General features: G+C 44.1%; 1 protein-coding gene across 9 annotated transcripts in view; it reads right to left on the bottom strand.

Annotated features, from left to right (window-relative positions):
• The window catches only part of STS (steroid sulfatase), a 344,330-nt gene that overhangs the window by 216,233 nt on the left and 106,840 nt on the right, over positions 1-21,257 (bottom strand). For all 9 annotated transcript variants that reach the window (XM_089904840.1, XM_089904837.1, XM_089904836.1 and 6 more), the window contains one exon: positions 13,454-13,590. In XM_089904840.1, the coding sequence (XP_089760966.1) occupies positions 13,454-13,590 (137 nt within the window). The remainder of the gene's footprint in view (positions 1-13,453; positions 13,591-21,257) is intronic.

Here is a 21,257-nt window from a genome sequence, read left to right on the forward strand (position 1 = left end):
CAAGAGAGGCAGTGTTTTTTTTTGCAAAGTTTTTCTTTTTAAATTTTTTTTTTATTGAAGTATAGTTGAATTACAATGTTGTGTTGATTACTGGTGTACAGCAAAGTAACTCAGTTGTACATATTCATATTCTTTTCCATTACGGTTTATGTTAAGCTTTCCAGATGTACATATACATATACCAGTTTGCAACTGGACAGGCAATGTTAGCATCCCATTTTACAAATGAGGAAATAGAGGTCCAACCAGAGAGGTAACCTGCCCCGGTTTACCCAGGTTTGGAGCAGGTGGGGTGGAACCTCGGGCCTCTGGTCCCAACGTCTATGCCCTTCCCTGACAGGCCCACTGCTGTCAAGATGCAGAAGCCACGTCTCACGACGACATCTGTCACAATAACACTATGTGGGGTGTCACAGCAGGGACCTGCATCAAAATTCTGCCTCTGCCACTCGCCAGCTGTGAGAGCTTGCTGGGACAAGCCGGTTCCACCTGTGTGCCTTGGTTTGCACATCTGTAAAATGCGGTAATGCAGCCCCCACCTCACAGGACTACGTGGGAATTGCTATGGAGGCACGGCACCTGGAGAGAGTAAGTGGCAGGCGAGAGAAGATGCACACGCTTACTATTGGGAGAATCAGTATTGCTAGGGAGCCAGGTGGTGGCGGTGTGACAATAGGACGGAGTCTGAAGACGCAGTGAAAACCACAAGGGCCAGGACTAGAGGCAGGAACACAACACCAAACCTCTCACTGAACACAGCCAAGAGCAACTCCATCCGTAACAGCCTTTTTTAAAAAAAAAATAACTTAATTTTTTAAAATTGGGGTATAGTGGTTTTACAACATTGTGTTAGTTTTTACTGTACAGTGGAGTTCCCTGTGCTACACAGCAGGTTCTCGTTAGTTATCTATTTTATACATAGTAGTGTATATATGTCCATCCCAATCTCCCAATTCATCCCACCCCTGCTTTCCCCTGCTTTGGTGTCTACATGTTTGTTCTCTATGTCTGTGTCTCTATTTCTGCCTTGCAAACCGGTTCATCTGTACCGTTTTTCCAGATGCCACAAATATGCGTTAATGTACGATATTTGTTTTTCTCTTTCTGACTTACTTCACTCTGTAGGACAGTCTCTAGGTCCATCCACGTCTCTACAAATGACCCAGTTTCCTTCCTTTTTATGGCTGAGTAATATTCCATTGTATATATGTGCCACATCTTCTTTATCCATTCATCTGTCGATGGACCTTTAGGTTGCTTCCATGTTCTGGCTATTGTAAATAGTGCTGTAATGAACATTGGGGTGCATGTGTCTTTTTGAATTATGGTTTTCTCTGGGTATATCCTAACAGCCTTTTGAGAACTGTCTTACCTGGAAGAAAGGGCTCAGCTCATGAATTGCCTGCCTTTGTTGAAACCGCACACTCAGAAACATGGTTATAAATGTCTTCCAACAATCCCGTATTTTTTTCCATCTTCTAAAAGTAAAAATCGATACAGCTTTCACTATGTTTTTTGAGGATTCTAGAAACAGGATGAATGTGTGTCCTAACTCTCTTTGCAAAGGTGACTCATCTAGAAGGAACATGACCAATTCAGGACCATCAGGGGAAGGCAGAGCAGGACCCCAGGCATGCACCTTGAGCTTTGGATGCAGGTGGGATCCGCACAGGTGAGGGCAAGTGGAAACATGGCACCTGCCAAACTGCTCCCTCCTCACTGCCCGTAAAGACATTTAGGAGCAGAGCAGGGACCTCCCTTTGGGGATATTTGGGGATAACCTCTCCCCTGCAAAATCTGAAGGCTTTGTGACCCTGGCCAGGTGGGACAGTAACACCAACAAGAAACAGGTAGTGGAAGGGGTGTGGCTGCCATCCCTGTCTGCCCTAAGATGCTTGACACCAACCCCCGGGGGTGTCAGGACAGGTGTGAGCCGATCCCCATGTCCACTCACAGGATAGACCTTCCTTGTCAATTGTCCCATGCTGGTCCCCATGGGAGGAGATCCCCGAACTACAGACACCTGATATACAGTGGCTGTAAGGACTCCACTGTTGTGAAATGCACAGAGACCTGAAGAAAGGGCCTGACCTGCTGCCTGCTGCCCAGAGGCAAGGTACAGCATCGGGCCACAAACACCCATCTTACTCAAGTTCTGCAAGGTCCCACACCAGCCAGGCGGGCTACCCAACCAAGACCAATACCTATAATAATGGACAAATGACATTTCATGGGGACACACACACACACACACACACACACACACACATTCCTCTCCATAGATTAAACACTTAACTGTTAAGCATGAGACCATAAACATAATGGGAGGAAATATAAGACAAATGCTATATAATTTGGTGGGTAGAGAAAGCCCTTGTTAGCCAGTTATCAATCCCCAAAGTCAAGAAAGAAAGGCAGTCAAATCTGACCATGGGAATTCATCACAAGGGACTCTATAAATAAAATGAAACTACAAACAGAAAAGCAGGAAAAATATTTGCAACATACAAGTAAAATATTCATGTCCTTAATATGTAAAAAGCCAATACAAATCAACAAGAAGACCCACAATCCAACAGAAAAGTGGCCAAAAAATATGAACAGGGGATTCTTAGGAGAAAAAAAATACAACCCTGGACTAAAATGTAGTCTCAACTTCACATGCAGCAGAAAGGGAAATTTAAGTAGTGAAAGAGTATTTTCCACCTGACAAATTTACAAGTAAAAATACTGGGCTGGCCAGAAAGTTCGTTCGGGTTTCCATAAGATGTTATGGAAAAACCCCAATGAACTTTCTGGCCAACCCAATACTTTCAGAATCACACTGTTAGAATAATAATTCTAGAGTTGGTAAGATTATGGGGAAATTAACATTCTCATAGATCCTCAGTGGGTGTCCCACTGTTGTGGAAAAAACAAGGGTAAGCCATTTTACTCAGTCACTACTAAAACTCAATTTTTAAAGACTCTTTGATCCAGCATTTTAATTTTGGGAATTTTTTCTTTAAAAAAATGCTCCAACAAGTTCATCTAGAGATACAGAGAAGAATAATCATGACAGCATTGCTTGAAACAGAAAAACAAAAATTTGGTGGGAACTCAGATGTCTCTCCCAGGGGATTGATTAAGTAAACCATAGTCTAAGAGCAAGGACATGAAGATTGAAATGCTGACATTGAAAAATGCCTAAGTATATATAGGTAAGTGGAAAATGAAAATTGCAAAACAGTGTATAGAGTTTGTATAAAACACTCTCAATAATAAGCATTGCATCTTAGTCTTATATAGCACTGGCAACATATAAGACAGGAAAGCTATGGAGTGATCCATGAACGAGGTTACCTAATAGGGGTGGGGTCACATGGGGCGATCCCTTTCTCTTGCTTGTGTCTGCATTACTTGGTTCTGCATAACATGGATGACGCTGGACATCAGGAAAAGAATTACATCTAGTGAGGAGAACGTTCAACTTAAAAAAAAATACAGATGGCACTGGCTTTTTTTCTCTTACAAAAGGGTATATGAGATGCAGGTAGACAGGGCCCTCAGAACTCTGCTCTTGAATTCTGTGGAGCCCAGAACAAAAGGGTGACCTCGTCTTGATACACGACAGCCCCTGCAGGAATAGAAAACTGCCCCAAAGTAGCGGCACAGAAGAAAGCATGATTCTGGGCTGGTCAGCGATCTTTCACACCCACTGTGTCCGCCAACCCATGCCCTGTCATTCACAAAGAACTGAAACACACACTTCAGAAACTGTCAACAATGGGAAATCTTGGCATAGGTGATTTGATTTTCATGTATCGTAAATTCATTTCCTTCAAGGCCGCAAGGAGTGTAAACCTCAATAAACATATATTCCATATTACTCAGCCATCAAAAAGAATGAAATAATGCCATTTGCAGCAACATGGCTAGACCTAGAGATGATCATGCTACATGAAATAAGTCAGACAGAGAAAGACAAATACCATATGATATCACTTCTATGTGGAATCTAAAATATGACACAAATGAACTTATCTACAAAACAGGAACAGACTCACAGACATACAGACTTGTGGTTGGCAAGAGGGAGTGGGGTGGGGGAGGGATGGCTTGGGAGGTTGGGATTAGCAGGTGCAAACTATTATATATATATATATAGGATAGATAACAAGGTCCTACTGTAGAGCACAGAACAAGGAACTATATTCAATATCCTATGATAAACCATCATGGAAAAGAATATGAAAAAGAATATATATATATGCATAACTGAGTCACTTTGCTGTACAGCAGAAATTAACACAGCATTGTAAATCAACTCTACTTCAATAAAATTTAAAAAATAAACGTATATTCCAGTAACAATACCCCATATACTATTTGCAGAAGCCCTGCATTTTGAAAGTTCACAGTAAGCTCTCCCAAACAGCCTAACAGCACATTTTCTTAATTTTTTGGTACATGTCCTGAAACTTAGTGTCTATCTTTGTTAATTGAGCATAGTAGTTTTTTTTTAATCCTGTCTTTTTATTAAATAGATTTGACAATCGTGGAAAGAGAAGGATATGTAGGTGGGTCTGTATTAGTCACTCCTTTACACGTACAGGTTGTCACCATTTCCTGTTCAATGTTTTCTTCAAGTTTCAAAACTTCGTTATGTATCTTGCATTCAGGTAAACAGTGGTCTGTAATGGAAAGGATTTCATTTCTCTCCTGTCTAGATCTGCTTGAATGAAAAATCTGTTCATTAGGCAGAGGTTTTTGTAATACCAGACCCTGTCAAAAGTCCCAGGGATGATGCTGTCTGCAGGCTCTGTTTCCTGATTATCTCGGTAACCAGGGATTACGGTGATAGCACTGGAGGTCATAATTTATCTGATTCAGAGCTAAACTGCTGTCCCAAGCATATAGCTAAGATTTGATAGTCTGGAATAAACTGGTGCATTTCCTTTTTAAAAAATTCAATTTCCACTTTGGGGAATTAGCACCTCACGGAAGTTATTGAATTAAGCAAATTTTACAAACTCATGCATTTTTTAAGGTGTGTTATTAAGGATGCAGTTGAAGAGAAAATGCAAAAGGACAAGTGTAAACACACACATACACACATACACTCGCTCTGTCTCCCAGACGACTTAAAATTTTTTCAAAATTCCCAAAGGGAATTTTCAATGAAGGAAAGCACCAGTGAGAAAATAAGATCCAGTTTGTTGCTTGAGTTGAGTTTTAATAACTGTGTCACTGATGGCTTGGGATTCAGAAGAAGTGTTGGCTGAATATTTAAAATACACTTTGTGAGCTAAACTCAGAAGTATGGTTAGCAGAGGCGACTTCGTGAAAAATTCAGCTGCTGGAGCTCCTTACCATATCATCCTTGGAGGATGGGGCTTGTGAAAATGTACTGACCCCACTTGATAAACGACAACAGTATTTTTGTTGTTTGATTAAAAAAAGAAAGAAAACTGACCTCTTTAGGAATCAATACGGGACGGCATACGTAACTTTCAAAAAAGTTGCCCTCTTTTGGTACAAACTATTAGGTATAAAATAAGCTATAAGAATGAACAACACAGGGAATATAGCCAATATTTTATAATAACTGTAAGTGGAGTATAACATTAAAAATGGTGAATCACTATACTGTACACCTGTAACATAATATTTTACTTCAACTGTACTTCAATACAAAAATTTAAAAAATAAAAAAATATAATAAGATGCCCTCTTTCACGCATTAACGAAGTTTTTTTTGGGGGGTGGTTTTTTTTTTTTGGAAATCGTAATGCTAGCAATTTGTGGTGAGCTGATACTACAAATGGGTACAACTCATTTCTTCTGATACTTATCTTTTTTATCAATTTTTCTGTATGAGCTCTTTCTGTATCACACAGATTTTCTTTTCATTTTACATAGCTGTCGCAAAGGCTTTTTAATCGATTTTGGTCTGGCTAGCTTCTTCTTTTGACATCAGGAAATAATAGATTTTGTCATTAAATCTAGCAATCTTTTCCTTTAAGTTTGTCCTAGTTTATCCTTCCCCCGACCCTTTCCCCTTTGATAACCATAGTTTGTCTTCTACGTCTGTGAGTCTGTTTCTCTTTTGTACATAAATTCATTTAGTTTTTAGATTCCACACATAAGTGGTACCATATAATACTTGTCTTTCTCTGCATGACTTACTTCACTTAGTGTGGTAATCTCTAGGTCCATCCATGATCCTGCAAATGGCATTATTTCATTCCTTTTTATGGCTGAGTAATATCCCATTATATATATGTACCACATCTTCTTTATCCATTCATCTGTCGATGGGCACTTAGGTTGCTTCCATGTCTTGGCTGTTGTAAATAGTGCTGCTATGAACATTGGGATGCATGTATCTTTTTGAATTAGACTTTTTGTCTTTTCTGGATATATGCCCAGGACTGGGATTGCTGGATCATATGGTAGTTCTATTTTTAGTTTTCTGAGGAACCTCCATATTGTTCTCCACAGTGGCTGCACTAATTTACATTCCCACCAACAGTATAGGAGGGTTCCCTTTTCTGCACACCCTCTCCACCATTTATAGACTTTCTGACGATGGCCAGATGGCCATTGTGACTCATTGTGGTTATTTGAATTTCTCTAATAATTAGCTACGTTGAGCATCCCTTAATGCAGAGCATATTTTTAAACAAAAATGCAAATTAAAAAAAAAAAAACACATTTAAGAATTGCCACCACCTCCAACCTCCGCTGCAGAAGACTGGGCAATACACGTGCTTTCCTTCAGAAGCTTAAGAGTTTTATGACGGAACGCTCCACGTTCTGGTTCCTATGACCTCCAAGTGCACCCCCAGCAGTGCTCACGACCTCGGGCCCAATGGCTACAAAGTGACAACGATCCACGTGTTACGAGCACCCAGCTCTTAGTACCGCCTCTACGTCCCTGAGTTGACAGATGGGGCTTTGCTGCACAGGGCTGGGAGCTTTTAGAGCACATGGACCACCCCTGTTCCTCCCTGAAACCTCTTAAAAACTGGGACCTTCCACTGGTGACCCACCCCTGCAATAATTTCCAAGCCCCGATTGTGACTGTCTAACTCATGAAACTGGAAGTTCAGCTCCTGAACACGTGGTCCCTAATGACTCAGCATTTCTCCCTGTAAAGTCCACCGTGAGCCCTCCAGCCCCCCGCCCAGCCATAAACTGCCAAGGTCCCCATCTCTGGTGTGTCCCTGTCACTCCAAAGGTGCCCGCTGAACACCCTGGCTTCCCAGTTACTTCATCTCTTGACGTGAGACGACTGCATCCTAGTCTTTCACTCACCATCCTAAATGCATACCGCAGGGACCTCCCCGGTGGTCCACACTCCGCGTTTCCACTGCAGGGGGCACGGGTTCCATCCCTGGTCGGGGAACTAAGATCCCGCATGCCACGCTGCGCGGCCAAAAAACAAACAAAAACTAAATACATGCCATGGATCTGGGAACAGCTGGAATTGTTCTACTCCTGAAATGTAAAACACTTTCACCTTGTCCTAGCCTGCCAACACTTTTCCTACCATCCGATTTGGACCTCCAACCTATCACCTCCCAAGCCACCAGTCCCCTTCCTTCTTCCTCCCCCTCCCCTACTCTGCCAGCCCAGTCGCTCTCCTGACGACCACCCAACTCTCACGTCCAGTCGTGTTTTGTGGTATACCCCGGCAAAATCTCAGTCATCCGTCAACTCCTTGATCCTTCTCTCTGCCCCTGCATCGGACTGGAAATCCCCACATATGAATGCCAACACTCAAATCACAGTCTCCAAACAGCCGAGCTAGACACAGTCTGATAAGTCATCCCTGTGTTCGAGTTCCTCTGTGCTTCTTCAAAAGGAATATCCATGAAACTAACACAACATTGTAACTCAACTAGACTTCAGTTAAAAGAAAAGGAATATCCAACCTCATTGACCGCCAGCTCCTCAAATATCCCTCGCTTTGCAATCAGATGCAATCCTGAAGTTCACGGTCGCTGAATGCACTGCTGCCTTTCCACCTCTTCCTTACGTGATGTCTCAGAAGTCCTGGTTGGCGCTAATCCTCCTTCCTTGAGATGCTCCTCACCCCTGCGTGCCATGACCCTACTACTTCTCCTCGTCGTTATTCTCATCCTCTGGCTGTTCTTTCGTTGTTCTTTTGGGGATTCCTCCTGTTTTGCCCTTCCTTTGAATGCCTACCTGCCCTTCCATTTTCAGGATGCCTCAGAAACAAGCACATGATTTTCACTTTTTTAAAAATTGGAGTAGAGTTGCTTTACAATGTTGTGTTAGTTCCTACTGTACAGCAAAGTGAATCAGCTCTACGTTTACAAATGTCGCCTCTTTGTTGGATTTCCTTCTCATTTAGGTCACCTCAGAGCACTGAGTAGAGTTCCCTGTGCTATACAGTAGGTTCTCATTAGTGATCTATTTTATACATAGTATCAATAGTGTATATTGATACACTATTGTAGTATATGTCAATAGTATATGTCAATCCCAATCTCCCACGTCATCCCACCCCACCCTTCCCCCCTTGGTGTCCATACATTTGTTCTCTATGTCTGCGTCTCTATTCTTGCCCTGCAAATAGGTTCATCTGTACCATCTTTCTAGACTCCACAGATATGCATTAATATATGATATTTGTTTTTCTCCTTCTGACTTACTTCACTCTGTATGACCGTCTCTAGGTCCATCCACGTCTCTACAAATGACCTAATTCTGTTCCTTTTTACGGCTGAGTACAGATTTTCACGTTTTAAAGAAGGTCTCATTTATCAAGAATGAGAGCATTTTAAAAATTCAAGATGGAAAAGTGATGTATTGAATCCCAAGCGAAACACACAACCTTACAGCTCAGATAACACTCTCTATGGAACAGAAGAAGGACGAAGAATATCGACATTGCCATGTTAGTTCTCGAGAACTAGAAACAGGGAGGTGGATTTTGAAACTTTTATCCTGGATTAAGATGGAAATACAACTTGAGTCACAAGGTGCTCGACTGCTTTTAATATTCTTGCAAAGCCATCGAATCCACTGCCACACGTTTTGGACCAGTATCCACATGTGTAAGAAAAAGCCATGCTTTCCTAGCAATTCCAGCACCACAGTCAGGGCCTTACAACTTACAGGCACCTGCTCCCCGTGAGTTGACCTTGAAAAATTACTTACTGGGCACCTACTTTGGGCCTGGTCTACAGCATTCTAAAGAAGATGTCTTCTCCAGAAACTCAACCAGAGCACTTTTGCCTGAGTAAATGCACCTGTCACTGAGGGGTTATTCACCGTACACTGCATTTCAGACTCCAACAACTATTTTAATCCAAGAGTTTTAGAAACAGTCCGTTTTTAAACGGATCATTCCTTAGACCTATGTCCCATAAGCCAAACCCTGGTTAGAATTTTGCCGTATGTTTGAGGGACTTGGACCGATCCCTAAGCCTTCTTATTTTCAGAGTTTCCTTGGGTTTCTCGAGGCTCTTGGGACCATCCTGACCTCCTGCTAAATGAGGCTTTCCAATGCATACTCCATTTGTCAAGACAGATCTGACGTGTGGCCAAGAAAGCTCTGTGGCACATGGCTTACTACACGGCAGGTATGGAAAAGGATTCATTCTGTACCATCCCCCCGGCTTGCCTATCATGAATTCATCCATTATTTTTCCTTCCGCTGGGTTCACTGTTCTATTCCTGTACCCACAGACAGTGGCGCTGCCCAGAGCCCCAACGGGAAAATCACTAGCTGGAGAAACTGAGGTTGCCTTATCGGACACGGCCCGTAGGGATGCCAGATCACAGACCCCAAGCAATTGACAACCAAACTTCTGAAGACTTCCGGGGTCCCACTAAGAAGGTCGGTGTTCCTTCCACATAAGAAAAAGACTTAGTGTTTTTGTTTGAAAGAAAGAATCTCACGTAAGCCACGGGGTCCCAACCCTTAGAAGTGGCAGGGATTTTTTTTTAATTGATAGGTTTGATTTGAAGTCAGAGATTTAGTTTTACGTTCACCTCATTGTTCTCAACTTGCATCCTCTTTGTAGGTTACAGAATTTGCTAGTCTCACCCCGAGCAAAATTAAAGCCCATTGCAGGCAAATTCCACCCGAGCCCCTGCAGCTGTGAGCACTGTAACGGGGACGCGTCACAGACAACAAACCACTGGCGGGAACCACTTCCATCCCTCCACCCGCTCCCTCTGCCCCCCACCCATGCACAGGTCTCTGGTAGATGTCATTACAACAGATAGAACGACACGCACCCGCCCCCCTCCCCCCAAAGAAAAAATACTTGGAGTGCATTGGAAAACACTGTGATTTTACCCATTTGTTCCTCCCCCAAAGCTCTGCTGCTTGAGAAGCTGAAAGCCAGACTCGGCAATAGAGCCCCGACTGCCCAAAGGCTTCACCCGTAAGTGTGCCCTGCTGAAATGGTGAGGCCGGCCACTGGTCACATACAGAGACCCTTCCCCTTCGAAACCACTCGAGCGTTATCTGCACCTCCCTCGGGACATTCATTCATTCCTTTCTGCTCTGGGTTATTACGAGATCAACTGGAAGAATCTTAAATCCCTTAGGAGCCCCTAAATTCTCTTAAGCCAAGGTCTCATCATCATTGCATTCTCCCTCAGAAAAAACAAGAAAACAATGTTAGGCACACAAATGGCATCTACTAGAGGTGATGAATGAAGGAACCGGCTCTTTCCCTGTGACTTACTGTCGACTGTAAACCACCCTGACGCAGCAGGAATGCTGCCCTGATTGTTGACAGCACGAAGGGAGGGGACACCTGTGAAGCCCCGGACCAGGTGCAGGGCACACACTTCGTAGGCGGTGGCTGTATTAGAACATTGCCCACCCCTCGAACTGCATGGCTGTATTCGAGTTCCAGGATTTCAGCTACCCCTGCCAGCTTTTACCGCGAGCTCCATGGCATAGACCTTACACCACATCTGTGCGGTCAGTCCTTCCTGCGTCATGGTAACAAGACAAGCTACAGAGATCACACAGGTAAGAATAAGGCCATCCAGCACCATGATATGGGGCGAGATTGGCCATGGCGGACAATTAGGTAAGAAAGGTTCTTCTTATGAGTTTGCCTTTACAGGTACAGAGAAACCCACAGTGCGGAAAGTTATGCTGCATGTAACGATGTTGCCTCCAAACATTTAGAACGAAAATGCTCTAAAGGACAGAGGTGTGCCCTCTCTGGGTAACATCTTGTAGCTCAGCTGCCCATGGTACTAGCAGCGTTTCTTTTTAAGCCAGTACTCTCATGTTATTTTATTACATAATTATCCAGAGTGCTACAGTCCCCTTCTGTGTGACAATAAAAGGCTCATTTTGGAAAGAAGGAATATTCCTCCAAATGCTCAGAGGTATTTGTAAAACAACAGAAACATCCTGAGAAATGAATGTAATGGCTTAAGGGAAGGATTTTTATTTTTTGGCAAAAAAAGAACACAGTCATCTATTAATATGATATCAGGGTCTAACGCAGATCTCGAAGATTAAAAAACATTCTCTGTTTTATTCAAGAGGGACCAGTAGCAGGAAAACATGGGAACTTAGACTTTTTTAATGAGTCAGGGTAGGCATGTGTACAGCTCTAATTAAAGAAAAATTAATCAGTAAGTGTGATGGCACCAGCATGAGTTTGCTTGCTAGCCGACAAACGCCAGAGAGGTGTACGTGAAACCTGTTACACTAACATATAACGCTCATTAACGAGATAAAATATTCTATTGACTCACACCACGAAGTACTCTACTGATTTACACTACTACCGTGTGGAAAATGTATACTAATTTACATGTACCATTTTAAGAACGAAAAATGAAAGAAGGCAGGCTTGTATGGGTGTATGTCAAAGCCCTAAGTATAATGAATTCTTCTTACGAATCTCATTAGGCAGGTTGTTCTGGTTTTGTTTTTCCTAGTACGTATTCAGCATCTGTGCTCACTTCTGTTATCTGACAGCATCACAGACAAGGTTAGAAAAGAAAGAAACTTGGAAGTTACCTCGTCTGAATTCATCAGGCCCACAGGTTTAAGACATCTCTCAAGTTCACAGAGATAGTAACAGAAAGAGCTAGAAGCTAGAATAAGGGTGCAGTCATCTTGTCCAAAAGACGGTGCTCCTTAGAAGATTTAAATGAAACAAAACTTGTTCTTGTCATTCCCAACGTTGGTGACCAAATCACGCTCAGTTTGCTTTTAATACAAACCAACCAAGAAACTCTGCGGCCATGTTCAAACACCTCCAAAACATCTCGATGAAAAAACTATCAATCCAGGGCATAAAAAGAAAAGGAAGGAAGAACAAGAGGGGCGGGGGGTGGGGGGAGGAAAGGAAAAGAAAGGAAATATGCAAAAATCTTAAGCAACCTGTTCACGGGTGCCATTTGCTCAATTTTGTCCAATTTTGTCCAGATGGAGCGAGCAACGTCACCATAAGAGACATCTCTGGGATAGATAGGAATTGAATGCAAAGTTCAGAACCCACTGATTTTCCATCCCTTTGCTTAACCCACATACTCTGGCTTCCTCTACACTCTGTGGAATAGACTCGAGACTGCTTAGCTGTGCAGAAGAAAGCACGGTCACCATGATCTCGCGTCGATGTGCAAGACACCGTTTAAAAAGGAAATCTCAGGGCTTCCCCGGTGGTGCAGTGGTTGAGAGTCCGCCTGCCGATGGTCCGGGAAGATCCCACATGCCGCGGAGCGGCTGCGCCCGTGAGCCATGGCTGCTGAGCCTGCGCGTCTGGAGCCTGTGCTCCGCAACAGGAGAGGCCCGTGTACCACAAAAAAAAAATAAAAAATAAAAAGAAATAAAAAGGAAACCTCAGAAGGAAGTCTTACCAGTACCTCTGAAAAACACGCTACGTTTCTCAGAAATAGGGTAATCTGCTTAGGGAAAAGGGACACAGAGAGCAGGGTAATCCCTGCCGTCCTCACAGACGCAGCAAGAAGCACACAGCTGGAGAAGAAGGAAACACGGTGGGGCTCACAGCACCCACGAAGACCGCAGCGCTACTGCATCGAGACTTACCAAGGCCGTAGCCCATGGCGAGTCCTCTGCCTCCCGAATCTACCCTGTGCCTAACTTTGCTACAGGCAAGGGGCTGTTCACATTGAATTGCTAAAAGAATAAGTGGTGATAAGGATTAATGCTTTGATTCATTTTCTTCGTTCATCTCTTTGATCACCAGCCCACAGACCCAGACTCCTCTTGCTGCTGTATCCATTGGTAAACACAAGCATGGACTCGGGGCTGAGATGCGTTTTGTATTCTGCTTACCTTTCACAGTTAGTGTTTTTGAAACACAAAAACAAAAAGCACGTGCTGTCTCTAAAGGCATTGGGGACATAGGTGGAAACTCAGAGGAAGTAAGATAGAAGCAGGAAAAGCCTCAGTCACATTTGAAGGACAGACTGAAGATAAAGGGACACATACCGACACTCCAATCCATTTCCTCGGCAGCATCTCCATAAGCGCCGTGTTTACTTTTGCCGGCAAAGTCCTTCGAAGAGAAGAGAGCCGTGTGCATGTGCAGGAAAGCCAGGACAAGCAAGAAAGGGGTCTTAGCATTCCTGAAAAAAAAAAAAAAACAAAATCCAAGAGCAAAATAAACATGTTGGCCACCGTTGCTGCTTGCTTGTTTTTTTATTCTGAAAGTGAAAATGTTTATTCCCTTGGTAAAAAAAGATGGCATTTGTAATTTTTCAGTCTCAAACAATAATATCAGATTCAGTGTACTAACTAAGGAAAATTAAATCAGCTCTGACTTAATGGCAGTGAACTCTTAAAAAATTTTTATTTTGTATCAGAATATAGTTGATTATCAATGTTGTGTTAGTTTCGGGCATACAGCAAAGTGATTCGGTTATCCATATACCTGTATCTGTTGTTGTTCAAATTCTTTTCCCATTTAGGTTATTACAGGATACTGAGTAGAGTTCCCTGTGCTATACAGAAGGTCCTTGTTGGTTATCTCTTTTAAATATGGCAGTGTGTACGTGTCAATCCCAAACTCCCAATCTATCTCTCCCTGCTACCCTTCCCCACTGGTGACCATAAGTTTGTTCTCTAAGTCTGTGAGTCTGCTTCTGTTTTGTAAATAAGTTCATTGTATCAGTTTTTTAAGATTCCAGGTATAAGCAGTATCATATAATATTTGTCTTTTTCTGACTTACTTCACTTAGTATGATAATCTCCAGGTCCATCCATGTTGCTGCAAATGGCATTATTTCATTCTTTTTAGCGGCTGAGTAATATTCCATTGTATATATGTACCACACCTCCCTCATCCATTCCCGTATGTTCATAGCAGCACTATTCACAATAGCCAAGACGTGGAAGCAACCTAAGTGTCCATCAACGAATGAATGGATAAGGAAGATGTGGCCACCATTCTGATTAGGATCAACCTATGATTACACGATGCAGTTTGAAAATTCAGAAAACACCACTGAATGATGCTGAATACGGAATCTCTTATTTGGGGGATGGCAAGTCTCTCTCCATAGGTAATCATTGCACCCTCTACAGTTCAGCAGACTGATGTGCTATGTCCTTGAGATATTCTCCAAAGAGACAACTCAGAAAAAAAAATGTATTGGAGACTGACCTACTTTTTTCTTGAATTCTATTCTTCCCTCTCTCTCTGAAATTTATATGAATTGAAGCACCTACAAAACTGTATTCTTTCTGGAAAACACACACGTGCGTGCGCACACGCTCCTACCTAGTAAGGACACTATCTTGAGCTGTCAACTACTTAGATCCACAGTTCAAAGCCAGTTCAACTTTGCGTGCCGCCATGTTGCCCACCTTCTCCTAGAGAACAAGTCTCCTGGCAGGAACACTCCACTGTCAATACTGAATTTTGGAAGTTGAACGGAACATCCTCTGAACTGGCCTCAATCTGTACTTTAGTCGAGAGAGAGACGGATGGTATTGCAAAAGCTTTTCGTAGTTCAGAGTACACCTAAACCTAGTCTGGTGGAATTGTTGAGAAAGCACAGATGCTGGAGCATTATAAGTCCCTGGAGCGTTAAAAGTCACTGTGCACATGTGGTCCTTGGGACAACTTCCAGGCAGCATGGTTACTGTAGGGAGGTCTGGGGGTTCACACCTGAGTCTGCTCAAAGGGATCAATTAGTCACATCACTTCCTCTTGACATCTAGTGGACCTCTGAGAAATGCACTCAGTTGCTGTGTTTCAGTTTCATGCAATAGCCTTCTCCTATACCTTATTCCAGGCGACCATCAGCAATTCCTTTCTGGCTAAAAGGGAATACTGAGTGAGTGCCCTTTTGAAGGCTATCAGGGCATAAATGAAGAAGGGAATGAATGCATTAATGGGTGAATGAATGTAATTTCTGATAAAGCATCCGCTGGTCTCCCCAAGGATCACTTATATGCTCTCCTTCTCCCACTAGACCACAGGCTGGGGCATGTCACCTACATCTGTGGATTCCTGGCACCAGAACAACGCCTGGCAGGTAGCATCGCTTCCGTAAACCTCTGTTATTCAATGAAATATTGCATTAGCTCTTTCAGCTTCAAAAGTACCACCCAGACCTTTAGTGAACTACTTGGGACTCATGAATGCAACGTGGTTCATGTAAAAGTTGCTCTACAGCAGGTATTATTATATATATGCGTGCATATATATTTTATATATACAATATAATATATATACACATATATGTATAAATATTTTATACACACACACACACACACACACATGTGTCTGTGTGTGTGTCTACCTATATATGTAGATCTATATCTCCAAACTTCTAACCTAAGTCAAAAGTCTCTGGCTGTTTTGGAGGAATCACAACCTGTGTTCGACAGCTTGGCCATTGAGCAAAAGTTCTAAAGGAAGAATCTATTTAATTCAAGCAACGAGCAAAGCTTCTAAAGGAAGAATCTATTTAATTCAAGCAACATTTCTTGTATTTGTTTACTTACTAACCTAACCCCTCATGATAACCAAAACCACTTCAAATTTACAACTGGGTCTCACAAATGCCGTAACTTTACCTTTAATAAATAAATGGATGACACTCCTCTAAATTCATTTTCAATTTCCTAATGTGAATACAACTTGGGTTCCTTCAGCTCCTACCGCACTTGTGGGTCAACTGCTCACATCTACTGAGTATCACACTTTCAAGGTCGCTCGCTTTTGGGAACAGAAAATAAACACAAAAGAACACACTATGAGTGAGTCAGGCACTTCCTGTTCTCTGAAAACAGCAAATTCAGCAACTTGCTGTTGATTACTTGAATAGCGTTTTATATTTCCAGCGCTGGGAGATGAATTCTGTCACATGTTTTTTTTTTTCTTTTACAAGAGTATAAAATGAAGAAATACTGTTATTATTTCACAGCTAGGATAGCAAAAAAAAAAAAAAAAAAGGTTATAAGTGGCTTGCCCCACTTCTCTCAGTAACTAGAGTTTGAAGGCAGGAGAATTAGAACCCACCACCTCTGTTGTATAAATCTCACTGTTGCCTCTCAGAAAGAAAAGCAGAGATATTCACGTGCAGACAGACGCACAGGAGCTGTCATCTGATCTGATGATATCTGCATGAGCGTGTGTACCAAAGGCATCCCTTGGCTATCTCAAAGGGTACATACCCTTGAAGGCCCTGAAAGAAGTGAGACTAAGCCATGGGACACCATGGACTTTGGCCACACAGGTGGCCTGTTCAATTTCCACCCTAGTCATTCTGGGCGCACGTTTCCTCACAACTGGATACACTGTAGCTCCTTCTCAAGAAGCAGATTAGGGCGCTAAAAACTGGCTTGGATTTCCCAAAATGAACATAAAATCTCACTCTTCATACTCGTCCCAAAATAGACAGTTACATTACGAATGGGTACAATTTCACTGCCACCTCAGGCTCCTCTGCTCTCCCATTTATCTTTAGACTTAGCGTTAAGGAAAATAGACAAGGAAGCTTAAAAACTCCATTTCCCAAGCATGTACATGGTCATAACTTAAAATGCAGGATGTGGGCTTCCCTGGTGGCGCAGTGGTTGAGAGTCCGCCTGCCGATGCAGGGGACACGGGTTTGTGCCCTGGTCCGGGAAGATCCCACGTGCCGCGGAGCGGCTGGGCCCGTGAGCCATGGCCGCTGGGCCTGCGCGTCTGGAGCCTGTGCTCTGCAACGGGAGAGGCCACAGCAGTGAGAGGCCCACACACCGCCAAAAAAAAAAAAAAAATGCAGGGTGTGATTGGCAGAGAAGGATGAGCTACTGCACGCCCACCAGCTTGGAAAAAAATTAAGAAAACTGAGGAAAGAGGCAGCCATCAACATTATTGGCATTTTATAATCACAGGGATCACGAGATGAAGGCATGTGAAAACGTGAGGTGAGGATGAAAAAACAAAGGATAAAGTGGGGGCAACAAGCAAACAAGGGAGCCCAAGACGAACGTCCTTCATAAAGAGGGCAGGGAGAACAGGTGAGTCCAAGAGGTACCCCTTTGGGGCTCAATCAATGACCATGGGATGTGATTTCTGTCTTGTAATGTAGGGGGACCCTGGGTGGAAGGGGAGAGGGTCATTCATGCGTTGATTATAAATATGCACCTATGTACAGAATTATTTTTCTGTAATCTCTTTGGCATCCAGTAGACTGCCCATGACAGATACCAGCCAAGGTGCTAGGTGTCCAAGAAGACTGATGAGGTTTTATACACAAAACCCAACCCTGGAACATTTAGGGAAGCGTACCCAGCTGCACAAACTCCGAACTACGAAGATTTACCCTCCGGGAACAGAGGTGTGATCAATGTAGCACGGGCATGTGGGCTGGACAGACATCCACCATTACTGCCCTGCACACATCCTGAGATGTGACTGACAGCTTGATCGTTGGTGTGGGGGGAGGAACCCTTGCTCAGCCTTATCCTTCAAGAGTGCAGGAAAGGCCATCGTCCCTCGTTCAGAAGGCCCAGGTCTCTCTTCCTCTCTACGACCTTGAAAACTAAATGATGCTGGAGCAAGTTGGCGGGAGGGAGATCTCTCCATAACTGCTTAGCTCCTTTTTTATTAGCTGGAGTACTTCAGTAAACAACTCTCTTGAAAATTTATTGCCACTGTCTCGCACGCTGTGTGAAAAGATAGAACTTTCAGCTGCTACATGCCTTCCCTCTATTTGTTGCAAATACAGAAGGCAGCTCTGCACCTTCCCGGCAACCTGCAATCACTCCAATCTCAGAGTCAAAAAGATTTACATCCCGTCCACACGTGAGTGAAACCTAGGCAAGAAGATGGCTATGGCATTACTATTATTTTTTTTTCTGTCTGCCACAGTCTTGCATACCGTGTTCCTCTTCTCAAAGTCTGACCTTGGCATTATTCACCGAGTGTCCCCATTTGAGTCAGCGTCGGGAATGACAGGAATGCAACTAGGGACGTCTGTGCATTCCTCCTGAGACCCCTCAGATGCTGGTGATTAGACTAAGGCATAAACCAGGTAGCGCTGTCAACAGTCACCCAGCCGGAGTCCGTGTGACCACCACTCTGTACGCACAGAGATGGACACGCCTGGCTGTTCACTTCATCCATCCAGGCCTTTCGCATCTATTCTGCCCACGTGACTCCAAGCACTCACAATATAAAGCTAAGCTGGACCGGCTCCTGCCATCAGCAACCCACAGTTCAGACAAGACCATCAATAATTGGTCTCAGCTGCTTTAAGTTCCACGATGGAGCACATCAGAGGATGGATACAGAGAAGGAGAGTGAATCTCAACCTGGTAGGGGTCAGGACTCACTCCTGGAGAGAGAGAGAGATTCCAGAAGTTCCTGCCGTGCGCTTTCCATAAATGCATCGGTGTCTGAGCCACTGTCCCCTGGGTGCTATTCAGATACAGCAGTGGACGATGGCAGAGACGTAACCTGTGTACTTACCTGGTGAGCTTTTAAAAGCACACTTTCTACGGCATGTGGCCCCAAACAATTCACTGAACACTTCCGAATACATTTTTTAAAACAAAAACCCCACTATATGGATTTTTACCGCTAACTGAAAGATACCACTAATAGGATGACGATTAGTTGGGACGGGGGAAAACCTGGGAACAATTTTAACTTTCTACTTCTTTATATTTTTATACTGCTTTGATTTTTTAAAGTAGCACATGCTATTTTCAAAACCACAGAAAAATGAAGTTCTATCTTAAATATAAAAACGAAGACAGGAAAACCATGAAAGCCACCTTTCCCCCACAAAAACAGAGGGAAAAGAAATAGATACCCAGGTGTGAAGGTCGGTTTGTGTAACGAGATTTAAGATGCTGCCCTGACTTTAGTCATGCTGGCATCCCCCCAGCTATGACAAGCACCCCTGCTTCCCCACAAGCACCCTAGCTTCCCCACAATGGCCTCATCTGTGAAGCTTCACGACGGGCTCTCTTTGTGAGACGATCCTTCACAGACAGCCTTGCCTGTGACTCTATGTGACTCCTATAGATTATATGGCTTTGTACCCACAATGGGGTACAGTGAGGACGCCCGACTGGAGACACCATCCATAATCGGGCTCAACCCTCCACGCACAGCTGGACTTCAATCAAAGGGCTTGAGGTCAGCCACACGCCCCATTCCGGAACAGGTGGTGGGAAGATTCTTTGATGCTTCCGGCTTTAAATTACCTGGCGTTCATTCGTTAAGTATCCTAACCCGGAGGTATTGAACATCTGTAGGAAAAAAAGTCAAATTTCTTTATGCTTCAGGTAGTAGGAAAGAAGTAACGATTGAAATCGTTGTAATAGGAGATTTGACACTAGGTAAGAAGATGGATTTCCAAACTACTTCTGTTTCTGCTTCTGCTGCTTCTTCTGTTTTTGCTTCCACTTCTGTTTCTGCTTCTTCTCCTTCTGCTTCTGTTTGTGTTTCTTGTCTTCTTCCTCCTCGTGTCCCCCTCCTTCAAGTCTATGCTTGGTCCCTAGCAAAGACGACAGGCTCACGACAAACTGACGAGAGGCCCTGCCCACTCTCAGCTTTCTAGACGGAGCCCCTTCCTCTCTGGAGAAGGACCCCCGCCCAGTTAAGTGGACACAAGGATCCTAATAGACTATCTCTGGGGACAATGCAGGTGGGCAATGAGTGGGGACTGCCTCGCCGAAGGGTTCATCGTGACTTGTCCTGGAAGCAGGTAGAGGAAGTATGGCTGAGTAATCATGCCAAGTGCTCAGGAGTGCCCTAAAAGGATGGGGGTACAACAGCATGGGGGTGTGCCCCCTTGAATGGACCCTCCAAGGGAAACAAACAAGACTGCCTGTGTTACCCCATCCCAGGAAATCTGCCCTGTCTGGGATACCTCTGTTAGTAGGTGGATGCCCGATATAAAGATAGGTCATCTATTCTACAGGTTCCCTCCCAGCCTGGACCCACGAAAGAAGCACATGCAGGATGTGAGCAGACCACCCTCACGCTTCGCCAGACGGAACCAGGGAAGTGAGTACAAACGGGGATCTCTTCTAAGACGTGGAGCACACAGCAATTGACTCAACATCAGGACCGAATGCTAAAAAGCCAGGCCAATATTTTTAAAAATCGAGAAATGTCCCACTTAAAAAAAATTCCCCGGAATAGTCCCCCGCACACACGCAAATCGGTACTTCTGATTTCTCTGGAACGTTGGGATGCTGGGAGTACCACCCGCACTCCTTCGGGACAGCAGTTAGCAGGAGCCCTCAGGAGTCAGCCATCCGAATGCGCTGCACCAAATCCAGCTCCCTCGGGCCCCAAGCCTCATCCCGCCCAGCATGCATTTCCTTGCCAGCCGGGGCCTCGGCGTATTTGCGCCTTAACGCCTGACGTACCAAAGCTCACACCTCCTGATTCCCGTTTGGGTCATAATCCTGGGGCACCAAAGAGATCTGGGGGTTTGATGAAAAAGGGAAGGTCCGAGTGCGCTTTATCCAGACCCCATTCAGGTAGGAATGCCGTGGGCCTGGACCCAGGATGGCTACAGACAAGCGTCCTCCAGAACCGCATTCCGCCTGCAGCTTTTGCTCAGCCTGGAAGGAGGGGCGCGTCCAAAGAACCACTCCCCGTTCCTAAGTTCATGTCCTGCTGCCCGATGAAAGGTAGAAGACGAACCAAGGGACTTCCCTGGTCGTCCAGGGGTTAAAACTCCGTGTTCCCAATGCAGGGAGCCCAGGTTTGATCCCCGGTCACAGCACTAGATCCCACATACATGCCGCAACTAAGAGCCCACATGCTGCAACT

The sequence above is a fragment of the Delphinapterus leucas genome, chromosome X, assembly GCF_059928025.1.
Source record: "Delphinapterus leucas isolate spDelLeu-1000000601 "Yukka" chromosome X, BTC_Dleu_Yukka2, whole genome shotgun sequence".
Lineage (NCBI taxonomy): Eukaryota > Metazoa > Chordata > Mammalia > Artiodactyla > Monodontidae > Delphinapterus > Delphinapterus leucas.